This window comes from Myxine glutinosa, chromosome 7, assembly GCF_964187855.1.
Source record: "Myxine glutinosa chromosome 7, kmMyxGlut1.1, whole genome shotgun sequence".
NCBI lineage: Eukaryota > Metazoa > Chordata > Myxini > Myxiniformes > Myxinidae > Myxine > Myxine glutinosa.
In genome coordinates this window covers 169,321,917-169,336,089 of record NC_136267.1, presented here as the reverse complement: position 1 = coordinate 169,336,089, position 14,173 = coordinate 169,321,917, and the positions used below count along the sequence as shown (strand labels likewise).

General features: G+C 43.1%; 1 protein-coding gene across 1 annotated transcript; it reads right to left on the bottom strand.

Moving 5' to 3' along the window:
- Window positions 1-2,060: 2,060 nt before the first annotated feature.
- Window positions 2,061-12,589, bottom strand: METTL5 (methyltransferase 5, N6-adenosine). Its single transcript, XM_068123554.2, has 7 exons — window positions 12,378-12,589; window positions 10,552-10,666; window positions 7,934-8,118; window positions 7,017-7,099; window positions 5,417-5,468; window positions 5,282-5,331; window positions 2,061-4,102 (listed from the first exon to the last, which is right to left on the bottom strand). The coding sequence occupies exons 1-7, from the start codon at window positions 12,475-12,477 to the stop codon at window positions 4,058-4,060; spliced, it is 630 nt and encodes a 209-aa protein (XP_067979655.1). The 5' UTR covers window positions 12,478-12,589; the 3' UTR covers window positions 2,061-4,057.
- Between the last annotated feature and the right edge of the window lie 1,584 nt (window positions 12,590-14,173).

Below are 14,173 nucleotides of genomic sequence, written 5' to 3'. Positions count from 1 at the left end.
CAATTACAGACTGCCAAACCCCTCCGGGTAGCGGACTAATATTAATGGCAATAAACAAGCTTTTAACCCCCAAAAATAATTAATGTTCTAAAATAACAACAGAGTATTTTAAAGTATTTAATAAGAAAAGGGTGTTTCTATATTTAAAATAGGGACTTGATTATGGATCACACTGTATTTAGTAACGTGTGTATTTTGAAGATGGGTCTTCAACGACCGACGCACCCGCCATGCGGGGAAGGGACAAGAGGTCTCCGCATCCACCCATTTATTTGTGCATGAATCGGCATCCCAGACACAACCGTGCCAAATCAGCCAATGGGAAGTGGCCGAGCAAACCGCGACAGGCAATTCACTTTCTATAGCGCATTAATTGTGGAGATCCCAACAGCCTGACCTAACGGGTTTATTCCAATTCTCTACACACTGTGGAGTTCCATTCCCCGATGACCACAATCTTGATTACAAACAGGATTAATAAACAAAATGGTGCAGGGAAGACAGGAACATAATTTCTCAATCTCTCAAAATCTTATCTAAATTGTTTCCTCTCCCACCGTGCACCTGTTGACCTGAGATTGCAGACCATCGCCAGGACGTTTGTGTGGTTTGGTTTGTGTTGTTTTGGATAAGGTTCGTTTTTCTATCCACGATGACTGCCAAACCACGTGACCAATGAGATCACCATTTTCACACTATATACAGCAATGGTGTGAGATTATATTTGTAAAACTTCACATTGACCCGGTAAGTGCTTTGAAACATTTTTTTGAATATTTTCCTTAAATCCAATATGGCTGCTGAACCACGCGACCGATGACGTCATCAATTTAATTCTCACATACAATTTTTGTGTCGATCACGCTCAAGAAATTACAAACTGATCGGATCAAGCGTTCTACTTGTCTATGACATCATAATGAATATATGTTCCCTTTGGCGAGGGTAAATACATAAAACTAGAACGCACTCGTTGGAGAGCATACCTCCACCAGGCTGAACAGTTTATGTTTTGTATTCCACCTATAGGCTGGATCTGGATTCTGACCTGAACCAAAATCTAATCGGCTTGTTCTTGTCACCTAACCAACTCGTCCAACTGGTTTTGTCATAATCCATCCACAACGTTTTGAAACGTTACGCTATTGCTTTTAGCTACGGCTGCCGGATAGCTTTGCCAGCAAAAAGAAGGCCGAGTGTGTAAGCCCTTCCTTCCGGTACATAGCCTCTACCCTTGCCAAGACTTTCAGACTACCTCCGAGAGGTGCAACATGGTAACTGCTCTTGAGGACATTGGCTAAACGTCTGGAGTGTCTCGGAGTCGGTTGGTACCCTCGAGGTGTAGTGTGCATGACACTCCATTGTGAGGACTTGCTGTGACACTCACCAATCCAACCAGGGTAGGTGGGGCTCTTTAGACTTGGTAGGCAGTCCAGCTAGGAGAAGGAAACTGATTGCAAATCCCCCTGCTGCCTTGTAGGGTTTGTCTCTTTAGACAAAGGCTAGGTCCACACCTGATTCTGTGGTGGCGTCACGAAGGGCATCTGGCCACAAAAAACATGCAAGTATAGAAATGGCCGTAAAATGATGATGATGCTACATATCGTTTTTGGCCCCATCGATCAATGGTGAAGAATCACTTCTATATTTCAAAAATTCTCGTATCCAGATCTTTCCCAAAATTGAAGAAACTCTTCCTTGTGGCACACCCAACCAGTCAACCAAGTTTCCTCTAAATCCATCCATAACTTTTTGAGATGTTGGTTTTAGGCCTATCACTCAATGGTGAACACTTAAACAAATTCTCCGATTCGGATCAGGATCTTCAGCAAACACTAATCATTCCCAACCTCTCCACCAACTTTCGTCCGAATCCATCAACAACCTTTTGACAAACAAATCCAAATCCAAATCCAACAATTTTTTTTTTAAATCCAAATCCTGTTCACAAAAAGACAAACAGACAGGGGTGAAAACATAACGTCCGCCCACTTTCAGCGTCGGAGGTAACTACACAAAAGAACCAAAACACCAACAACAACAACGTGTTACAAGAGACCCATTTTTCATTTGTTTCATTTAATGTTTACATCTTCATTGAGATTCACAGAGAGACATACAAGATGTTGGTGAATTACAAAATTCTAACCCCATCAGCGAAGCGACACGTAGGCACGCCTCGTACTCATTCGAGAAGTGTCCGTCAGTGTTTGACCTCCATGCACTCCTGAACCGCTGAACAGAATGAGTTGAAATTGGTCGTTGTACCAGTGGTCTGTACAGAAAGTTTAAGGGGGTTAAACAAAGATAGTTTTAGGGGTCAGTGTGCAGGAGCTGGGGAGTGGGAACACCCCAATACTCTACGTAAATATGTATCACATAGCTCCACTGGCTGTAGGAAATGGTATTGCAAGTCCTACTAACGGACAATATTCTCAGGAAATATCCCATCCCTTTAGAAGAGTTATTCGCTAGGGTGATTGAAGAAACACAGGACAATACAGTTTATAACTTGTGATTCAGCCATGAGAAGAGATCAAATAGAAAGTGTGGAAAATTGAGAAGCAGTGTTCCGAAGCTCCATGACAATCGATGTTCCTGCTCTCACTGCACAAGTGACCCACTGCAACTTTGGGGTGCTGTGGGTTCGAGCAGTTACCACATGTGCGTGACTGAGCACAATCAGACCTTTATCTTTCCAAACATAAAGATATCCCAAAGGAAAATACTTTGAGTCAGATGAAGAGGTCACTCTTGCTATTCAGTGGCTACAGGACAAGAAAAATATCATCATTTTATTGGCAGGCGGACAGAAAACGTTAAACACCAATGGGAGATTACTTTTAGAAATGATAATGATTATTTGTATTAACTGCACCTCTCTATCTACAAGGCCTTAATCCACAGCTTGATGGAGTACTGCTCTCCTCTCTGGGCTGGCTCCCCTGCTTCAAACCATGCTCAGCTTGATGCCATGGAAACCAAGGCCTTCAAGATAATTTAAACCTCGCACACTGAAGCTGAGTCTTTGGGTGTATCACTTCGCCATGGTAGACAGGTCGGTGGTCTAAATGTCTTCTACTGCCTCCTTTCTGGTCTTGCACCCTTTGCTTTTTTCCATGCATTGCCCCACCCACTCCCCCAACAACCCGACCTCACTCCAAATTTCCAGTTTTTCTTTCCTGAGAGTTTGCTTCTGTATCCATCTTGTCTACCTTGTGCATTCTCCTCTACCCCTCATTTGTCCAAGTCTCCCTCTATTTTGTCCTTCAACCCTGCTGTTGGTGGTTTCCTTTCTTTCTTCTGTCTGTCTGTCTCTCTCTCTCTCTCTCTGTCCGTCTCTCTCTCTTTTTCTTTTTGGCCTGTTACATCCTAATCCATTACTTGTTCTCGCTCTTCCCCGAGCCTTAACCTTGCATACAAAAAAACAAACAAAAAAAAAAAAACGTTGAGGTTGGGCTTAACTTTTAAAACAACTTTCACACAGTAACATATGTGTGAAAATGTAACAAATATAGTCCATCAATATTGACAAAAGTCATGATATACTTGGCTTAAATTATTCAACACTCAATTGGTTCTATTGACAACATTTGAAACGAGAAACTTCTGAAAGAGATAACCATGGGAGTTGAAAACACACACTTGTGCAAAATTAATTACCCAAAATGAACAACAATCGTAAAACAGTAATTTATTCTCCATTTTCATACTGTGTAGTTTGTGCAGTAGTTGCGTGCTGCCATTTGGTAATGTCTTACTGACATAAAGTGAATCATATTTTCATTTTGGGTGAATACTCCTTTTTTTTTTTCTGCTGCTTACACTGACCAGAGTTTAAGCTTTCACCATGAAGTAATGAACAGGCCCATAATTCCCCCTTGACACCAATAAATGAATTTCCTCAAGGTCGGCTGACTGTGCTCAAAATCAGCACAGGCTTAGAAGGAAGATCTGGAAGTGCATACGTGTGAACGTGCACGACTGAAAATATCCCACAAATCAATTTCACCTGAAAGGTGCGGCAAAGTGCAAGGAAAATGTGCCTGTCATACGGTCAGTTTGCAAATGAGAATCTTATGAAGTCAACTTCAACATCGACCTGGGGAAAATAACAATTATTGTTATCGCATTGCACGAATGACCGACAAACATTCCAAACATGAATCCAAACGTGAAAAAACATTCCAAGACAGGGAAACAATTTTCTAACAACTCTGACTATGTGATTTTAAAAAGATGAACAAGTGGAAGGAATGTATGGAGACAAAAGATCTGAAGGTGAATATCGGAAAGACGAAGGTGATGGCAAGTGGTAAAGCATGTGGTGAGGTGGACAGAACTGGGAAGTGGCCATGTGCTGTGTGCAGGAAGGGTGTCGGAGTGAACTCCATTCAATGTACAATGTGCGCTGAGTGGGTTCATCAAAAATGTAGTGGTCTGAGAGGGTCATTAACCAGTGTGGCAGCTACATTCAAATGTAAGGTGTGCACAGAGGGAGCTGCAGATGGAGGAAATGTTGAGTTGGATCTTGGAGACGGCGTGAAGCTGGAAGGTGTGAAAACATTTTACGACCTCGGAAACATGCTGAATGGAGAAGGTGGATCAGACTCGGCAACGGTTGCTAGAGTGAGATGTGCATGGAAGAAGTTTCAGGAACTGAGTGGCGTGCTGATGATGAGGGGAGTGTCGTTGAAGCTGAAGGGAAAGGTGTATGCTGCATGTGTGAGAAGTGTTATGATTTATGGGAGCGAGACATGGGTAATGAACGTAGAGCAGCAACGAAGGTTGGAAAGGGTGGAAATGCGAATGGTTCGGTGGATGTGCGGAGTATCGTTGAGAGAGAGGAAGACAAATGATGAATTGCAAAAAATGATGGGAATAGAGCCTGTGATTGATGCTGTGAAGAGGAACAGGTTGAGATGGTTTGGTCATGTGTTGAGGAAGGATGAAAGTGGCTGGTTGAGAAGAGTGATGGAAATGAATGTGGAAGGAAGTAGAGGACGGGGAAGACTGAGAAAGACTTGGCTAAAGATGGTGGAAGAAGAAATGCGGGCAAGGGGGTTAACAAGGAGAGATGCAGAAAATAGGGCAAAATGGAGAAGATTGTCATGCGGACCGCAAGGCTAACCCCCGCTCTAGCAGGGAAAATGGCCTTAAAATGCATGTTGTGTTGTTGTTGTTGTTGTCTGACTACGTGATTTTAAGAATACCCTAAAATCAAAATGGAGCAAACAATTATTATTAAAAGAGATATCCAACACATATGCAAAATACATACCGATTTTTTCTGGTGGAACTTATAAGAAGCTGGTAAGTCGTACCGCAGTTCTGTTGTGGAAACAACAACATTTATTAGGAACCATAAGTTACACATTACACAAGATAATGAGCAATGAAGTGTGGTCCTGTTTACCTGCCAAAACCTTCATATTCACTTTCCATTCTGCCGCCTTCTTTTGTATGTGCTAGAAAGAAAGAAAAAACAACGTTGGTGGATGGTTCTTGAGAAGGTTTCCATTTCAATATTAAACTAGAAACAACAACACAACATGCATTTTAAGGCCATTTTCCCTGCCAGAGCAGGGGGTTAGCCTTACGGTCCCCATGACAATCCTCTCCATTTTTCCCTATTTTCTGCATCTCTCCTTGTTAACCCCCTTGCCCGCATTTCTTCTTCCACCATCTTTAGCCAAGTCTTTCTCGGTCTTCCCCGTCCTCTACTTCCTTCGACATTCATTTCCATCACTCTTCTCAACCAGTCACTTTCATCCTTCCTCAACACATGACCAAACCATCTCAACCTGTTCCTCTTCACAGCAATATTAAACAAGAAAGCATCTCAAAATTCAAAGCCTGTCCGTGTCCACCTTGTACCTCAAACTAAACTTTACGAAAAAGACATTTAAAATAAATTGTACATTTTATTCATCTGTGTTCTCCATATTCTCAGAATAAAATTTTGTTGAAGATTTGATGACAAAAGTTCAATTGGTGAAAAGTTATGGCCTGGACAGACACACTGAAGCTTAATGGTAAATCTATATTATAAAAGGAGCCGTGTCTGTCTGTCTGTCTGTTTGTCGTGTTATAACTCCAGAACGGATTAACGGATTTCAATAAATCCAACTACGGTGGATTCGGGTAACTGCCGGGAGCGTTTGTGATCCAATTTCTTTTTTATGGGTACATGTACACGCGTGTCAAAACTGCAAATGCCAGCACGTAACGTTGGTACCCTAAACGAAGAGTATTTGCTCTCCCTGCACGGAGAGCAGGATCTCCCAGGAATCCTTTTTTATTCTTCCCCCATGGATTAGCCATCGCAACAAACATTGGTATTTCCGTCAGCGAAGCTAAAATAAAAGTATGATAGTTCAAAACGTTGAGGACTACTTATGACAAAACTTTGTGGACGAGTTGGTTAGGTTGACAAAAACAAACCGGTTAGATTTTGGTTCATGTCAGATCCAGATCTGACCTATCTGTGGGATACAAAACGTAAACCGTTCACCAGGCGGAGGTTTGCGCTCTACCGAGTGCCGTTCTATTTGAATATGTAGCACTCTGTCTGTCTGCCGAGCTGATGGGCAGAAAACAATTATTGCCAAAGCCTGGTGTTGGCTTAGCGGTCAGGGCACGGGCTTGGGATCCTGGGTTCGAATCCCGGTCGATCGCTGAATTAACGCCAGGGGGGGCTGACTCAGCCTGTCAACCTTCCGAGGTCGGCAAATTGAGTACCAGCTTGCTGGGATGAATGATCCCGGTGTGTACCCCGGTTTAGCATAGGTACACCGTATCCCTGCGCATCGACGAGCGTGACCATGGGTTGGCGTCAGGAAGGGCATCCGGCCGTAAAAACATTGCCTCAAACAGGGAACCATGATTGTCATGGGGCCCGCAAGGCTAACCCCCACTCTAGCGGGGAAAATGGCCTTAAAACGATCATTCATTCATTCATACAATCTCTGTCCAGAGAGTATCTAATCAAATTATTGAGTCAACTGTAAGAATACCTTTCTTGTTGCGGTTTTGTGCAAAGAGTACACCGACGTGTTGGCCATGTCTAAAGCAGTCTTGAGAAAAACCATGTCGATTCCTAAAAACAATAACGCACAAATACACACAAAATTAACACAGCAGTAAGATCTAAACTAGAGCTTCTAAGGAAGCAGAACTCAACTGAACTGACTGGACAACTTTAAAGTAGGTCAGTTGTCTGTACTAGATTTGACTTAAATGAAAAGCCAACAACCTTGTGTAATAATTTTAAGGTCCTTGTATCCTTATACTTGTATATGCCGGCCTATGGCGGCCATTTTGTGACAGATCGGGTTGACATGCGATAGCAACCTACCTTGTGTGGTAAGAGTCTCACACACCAAGTTTGATCAAAATCCATAAATATTTGTGGACGTTAGAGTCTTAACATCGTTTCGCAGCTGAACACAATATGGCGGCCTATGGCGGCCATTTTGTGACAGATCGGGTTGGAATGCAATAGCAACCTACCTTGTGTGGTAGGGGTTAAACATTCTAAGTTTTATCAAAATCTGTTAATATTTGTGGACTCTAGGGTGTTGATGTCGTTTTCATGACCAAAAACAAATTGGTCGCCTAAGTCTGCCATTTTTCAACGGATCGGGCTTAAATGTCATACCAACCTGGTCCTTGGGGTACGGATGCTGCATGTCAAGTTTGATCAGAATCGGTTGATATTTGTGGACGCTGGAGTGTTAACGTCGAAAAGTTAACAGACGACGACAGACGACGGACGCCGGAGGGTTCAATATGTGATGAACTCAACTGGACGGCAGTCCAGTTGAGTTAAAAATAATAAACCAATGATAACGAGCTCCAGTATAAACAGTACTCTGTCAGGCAAATCACAATGACTACTTCCTCTCTAAATGTATTGGTTATGAGATCTCACCTTTGTTGTGCTTGGTACCAAAGGGAGGGTTCATGATCACAGTGTCAAAGATTTTGTGCCATCGTGCCACGGTGCCCTTCACCAAATCCTGGCACACCAGATTCACCCTGTCGACTTCCAAGTCTCGCAGGTTTTGGTCACAGATCTCGAGGGCATCGTGATCCAGATCAAAGCCCACGCACATGCTGAGCAAACAAAGATTGACATACATTTTGTGTGCAATTTAATGAAGAACAGCAAGAAAACCTGGTCCTGTGAGGTCATACGATTTACCCTAATGATAAAAATTAAATGAAGAAGAGATGAATAAGACTTACAAAGTCTGACAAAGTGAAGATTTGCAATATTTAAGCACAACTTTTAACAACAATTGGCGTTTTATTGTACGGCAGATTTCTTAATCCAGGTGGCTGCTGATAAACAGGACATCACATGTGCTTATCAGAACCCTCCCGTCCCTGGCTCTCGTTTCGTCTGGTTCAGCGGGCTTGAACCCCATCGCAATGGCGGACTTGCATTTTACATCAAGAACTCCATTTGTCACTGTGCATGTACTACTCTTACATCTACAAACCTGCAGGAGTACCGTTGGCTGTGACTTCCCCTCTTCTCCCACCTCATGTTTGTGTGTTATACTGTCCTAACAGTGACGACTCCATTTGCATCTCCCAGCCAACATGCATGTTCATGTTTTGAACTGATCAAAAAAGGTTTATCATTTTCATGGCATATACAGTGGAACCTTGACTTACGAGTGCCCCAACTTACGAGTTTTTCGAGATACGAGCCGTCGCTCGGGCGGTTTATTGCTTTGAGATGCGAGCCGAGATTTGAGTTACGAGCTTTCGCCACCCGGTCACGTGGTTATCTTTCTGTGAAAGTACAGTATCTGTCGTATATCGCTGCATTTTTGTTTTCGCATGTTTCTTTATTTTGAGTTTACGCCGCCAGGTGGGTTCCGGTCACGTGGTTATCTTGACGTGCACGTACAGTATCTCTGTCGTATAGCGCTGCATTTTTGTTTTCGCATGTTTCTTTATTTTGAGTTTACGCCGCCAGGTGGGTTCCGGTCACGTGGTTATCTTGACGTGCACGTACAGTATCTCTGCCGTCAACTTGTTTAGAGTGCCGGCGATAGCTCGCCTTCTCTTTGTGGAAAACACGGTACTGAGAAGAAGAAGAGGATGATGTGCTTGGATATAAAACACGCAATCGTCGAAAAACATGAGCGAGGTGTGCGTGTTGTCGACTTGGTGAGGCGGATGTGAAGGCAGCTGAAGATTTTATTATAACTGAGAAGAAGAAGAGGATGATGTGCTTGGATATAAAACACGCAATCGTCGAAAAACATGAGCGAGGTGTGCGTGTTGTCGACTTGGTGAGGCGGATGTGAAGGCAGCTGAAGATTTTATTATAACTGAGAAGAAGAAGAGGATGATGTGCTTGGATATAAAACACGCAATCGTCGAAAAACATGAGCGAGGTGTGCGTGTTGTCGATTTGGTGAGGCGGATGTGAAGGCAGCTGAAGATTTTATTATAACTGAGAAGAAGAGGATGATGTGCTTGGATATAAAACACGCAATCGTCGAAAAACATGAGCGAGGTGTGCGTGTTGTCGACTTGGTGAGGCGGATGTGAAGGCAGCTGAAGATTTTATTATAACTTTTGCCGAACTGATAGAAGCCGAACGATACATCCCCCAGCAAATCTTCAACTGTGACGAGACAGGGCTCTTCTGGAAAAAGATGCCGAGGAGGACGTATATAACGGCAGAGGAGAAGAGCAAGCCAGGCCACAACTTGTTCAGAGTGCCGGCGATAGCTCGCCTTCTCTTTGTGGAAAACACGGTGAGATCCTTAACATCCAACAACTAATGGGACGCAAACGGGGCGCCCAGTTTAGCGGTACACACATTGATGAATCACCCTGCCTGTGATTCACCCATGACAGGTTATAGCTGGGTCGGGATTCAAACCCAGGCTGGACAGTTTAGACTTTAGAGTCAAGTGTGCGTACCTCCAGTCCAGGCCATCCTGCCAACTTGTATGCTGCATACAGGTGAAATATAAAGCGCGAGATATTTTTATATATACTGTATATTTTAAAAAAAATTGGTGTGGTTTTTGGCGGGCTGGAACGGATTAATAGCATTTCAATGCATTTCAATGGGGAAATTTGATTTGAGATACGAGCAATTTGAGTTACGAGCTCGGTCACGGAACGAATTAAACTCGTAAGTCAAGGTTCCACTGTATTGCCAAACATTTACACCACACAAACATCCATCAGGTGGTATTTGCAGCATATACTTTATTCAGTAAATAATTAAGTTACTCCATCCACGGGAAGGGCGAGGTAAACTGCTGACACACACAGAGACAGACATAGACACAGAGACAGACAGACAGACAGACAGACAGACAGACAGACAGACACACACACACACACACACACACACACACACACACACACACACACACACACACACACACACACACACACACACACACACCTCTCAGGTTATGTTTGGAAACTCAATATCTTACCTTGCCTCCCTCCCCCATTCCTTTAAGTTTAACCCAAACCTGAGCAATTTAGACCAGGTCTCAGTCTTACCCAGTACCAAGAATGGCAGCTCCGATGCAGAATGTCCCACAACCACATCCCAGATCAGCGACGAGCCGGTTCTGCAGCTCCCCAAAGGACATGTGTATTGTGTGCAGCATTCTTGCTGTGCATGTACATGCACGGGACAAAAGGAAAAATAAAAACAATAACAAAGGTTAGCAGCAAGCAAATATCATCAATCGACAAAAAAGGAGCCGTGTGCAGGAAGGTATTGAGTTCTCACCTCCAATAATTCTTAATAGAGCAAACGTATATGGTTATGTCGTTATGTATGTATGTTTATATGCGACGAAAACGTCTTCTTCTTCTTCAAATAAAATCACCACCTTCTTAATTAACCCTCTTAATTGCGTTAAGACTGCTGAGACCCCTCAAACCTTTGATGACCCTTTAATTCCCCCCAAGACCCTTCAGACCACCAAGACCCCTAAAGACCCAAAATACCCTGAAAACCCCCAAAGACCCTAAATACCCTTCATGGCCCTGATGCTCAAAAAGACCCTGAATACCCAAAGATCCTGAATACCCAGAGACCCTGAATACCAAAAACACCCCGAAGACCCAAAACACCCCGAAGACCCAAAACACCCCGAAGACCCAAAACACCCCGAAGACCCAAAACACCCCGAAGACCCAAAACACCCCGGAGACACAAAACACCCCGGAGACCCAAAACACCCCGGAGACCCAAAACACCCCGGAGACCCAAAACACCCCGGAGACCCAAAACACCCCGGAGACCCAAAACACCCCGGAGACCCAAAACACCCCGGAGACCCAAAACACCCCGGAGACCCAAAACACCCCGGAGACCCAAAACACCCCGGAGACCCAAAACACCCCGAAGACCCAAAACACCCCGAAGACCCAAAACACCCCGAAGACCCAAAACACCCCGAAGACCCAAAACACCCCGAAGACCCAAAACACCCCGAAGACCCAAAAGACCCTGAAGACCAAAAATACCCAGAAGACCCAAAAAGACCCTTAAAGACCAAGAAGAACCAAAAGAACCTTAAGACCCAAAAGCTCCTGAAAACCCCGAAGACCCAAAAGACACCGAAGACCCTTAAGATCCAAAAGCCTCAAGACACCAAAGACCCTGAAGACACCAAATACCCTGAAGACCCAAAACACCTCAAAGACCTAAAATACCCTTTAAGGCCCAGAGGATCCAAAAGACAATGAAGACCCAAATGGCCCTGAAGACTCAAAACACCATGAAACCCAAAAGACACCGAAATGGTCAAAGATGCCTACCCCTCTGAAACGACATGTGGTGAGGCGCGCGGAGCACGCCGAGTCACGCTAGTGTATACAATTTTGATGTAACCCTAACAACTACCTTGAACAAATTACAAATTCCATCCCTGACCGACAGGGGGCACTGCACGAGCCAATGATACTACCCACAGCCTTGTCCCGCATACGAAAGAAGAAGAAGCTTCTTAATATACAATTTAATGTTCTTCATGTTCAAGAAGATTCTTCAGTTGACCTCTCTGTGATCATGTAGCGGCTCACGATCGTTCAGATGATTCCAAATCCATAGTCCGACTGTAAGTGAACATTTGAGATGAATTCTGAACAGCCGCAAGTCCACCTCGTCAGTAAAGCCAAAGGACGATCTCAATATTCTGGTATATTTTGTGTCACTAACAACCTCGGATAACGTTTTTGACCTCGTAAGCTCGTATGGGAAATAAATAAATAAACCGCTTTTGATTCATGGCGACCCGACCTTCGTCTCCTCCAACCTGCCATGATTGCTGTTTGTATATAAACATATTGTACGAACCTAAATCAGTACGAACCTGCTATGTGCGGACCAGTGACGTACTGCTCCAAGACAACCTTCGGCCGCTCAAAGTGTTTGAGGCGGAACAATTCGCACTCTAAATCCTTCAGTTTCATTTGTGACAACACCAAACAAACAATTACGGGCGGGAAAACCACGGAACACTGGACGACGACAGGGAAAAGCTGTGCATTGCGAAGATGATATCCATTAATTACTAGTTGCAGATTCGCGACGGACGGGGAAAAAAAAATCTTTTTGTTGTTGTTGTTTTTGGTCGTTTAAGTGTCCTTCCGTTTTATGGAATGACGGATCATGTAACCCGGGAAGCGATTCAAGTGTTTAAAGTAGAAAGTAATTACTCTTTCCCATTGACGTTTCATGAAAATTTGGATAGAACAGAAGATCACTGCAAACAGTCGATCATCTATTGCCTGATAGCATTGAGGTGTATATAGTACTTTGAGTCCTGTGAGGACTCCGTTCCACCTTCTGAATCCTGCAAATGAAGATGACATCCAACGGGAGACCTGAAAGTGAGGCAGAGCTACAAAGTCCACCATTGAAAGAAAGAAAGGGGCCGATCACTGATCACTATACTGTACTATTAGACTTAGAGGATCAAGCCTGACTTCGTTCCTTTGTTCGCTCGTTCGTTTGTTTATTTGATCGTTCGTTCCTTTGTTCGTTTATTACTTGCAAAGTCGAAGATTTTTCAAGTATATTGGTCGGTTGTCTTTGTAATTCTGTTTGTCTGTCTGTTTGTTACTTGGCAAAAAAAAAAATATATTTTTTTTGCAAGTATGTTGATCACTCCGGTTTGTGAGTTTGTTTGTGTGTGTGTTTGTCTGTCCGCTCACTTATACTTGCCTACAGGTCACAATTTGAAACCCATCTTCACGAAACTTCACCAAATGGTAGAGTTCGTGGGCTGACAAAATCCTAGATATTTTTGAGGTCAAAAGGTCAACATAGGCCAAAGGTCAACCACTTTTTTCCAAATTTCTAATATCCTCAATTTTCATCTGATTCACTTGAAATTTGAATGGGATTTACATATCGGTTAACTGAATTCAACCAACAACTATTTTTGAGATCAGCATAGGTCAAAAGGTCAAAATAGGCCAAGGGTAAACCACTATTTTCCAATTTCTAAAAGCCTCAATTTTCATCCGATTGGCTTGAATATTGAACAGCATTTGCATATCGAGTCACTAAATTGGGAAACATACTATTTTTGAGGTCAAAAGGTCAAAGGTCAATTCAAGGTCAAACTTCCAAAATCATCAATTTTCATCCGATTAACTTGAGAATAGAACAGCATTTGTGTATTGCCTCACTGAATTGGGAAACCAACTATTTATTAGGACAAAAGGTCAAAGGTCAACTCAAGGTCAAACTTCCGAAATCATTAATTTGCATCTGAAAACCCATCAATTTTTGTCCAATTGACTTGGAAATTGAACAGCATTTGTATAGTCCCTCACTGAATTAGGAAACCAACTATTTTTGAGGTCAAAGGTCAACTCAAGGTCAAACTTATAAAATCATCATTTTTTATCTGAAAAATTGTCACTTTTCATCCTGTTGACTCGAGCTTTGATCAAGATCGTGAATTTTAATCTTCATGAAATGGACAATTTGCTGTATCAATGGGGAAAAAATTTGAGGGGGGGGGGGGGGGGATCTTGCAAGTATCATGCTCCGCATGATGTCTGTGTGTTTTGTTTGTTTGTTTCTTTGTTTCTTTGTTTGTTTGTTCCTTTGTTCGTTCATTCCTTTGTTCATTCGTTTCTTTGATCGTTTGTTTAT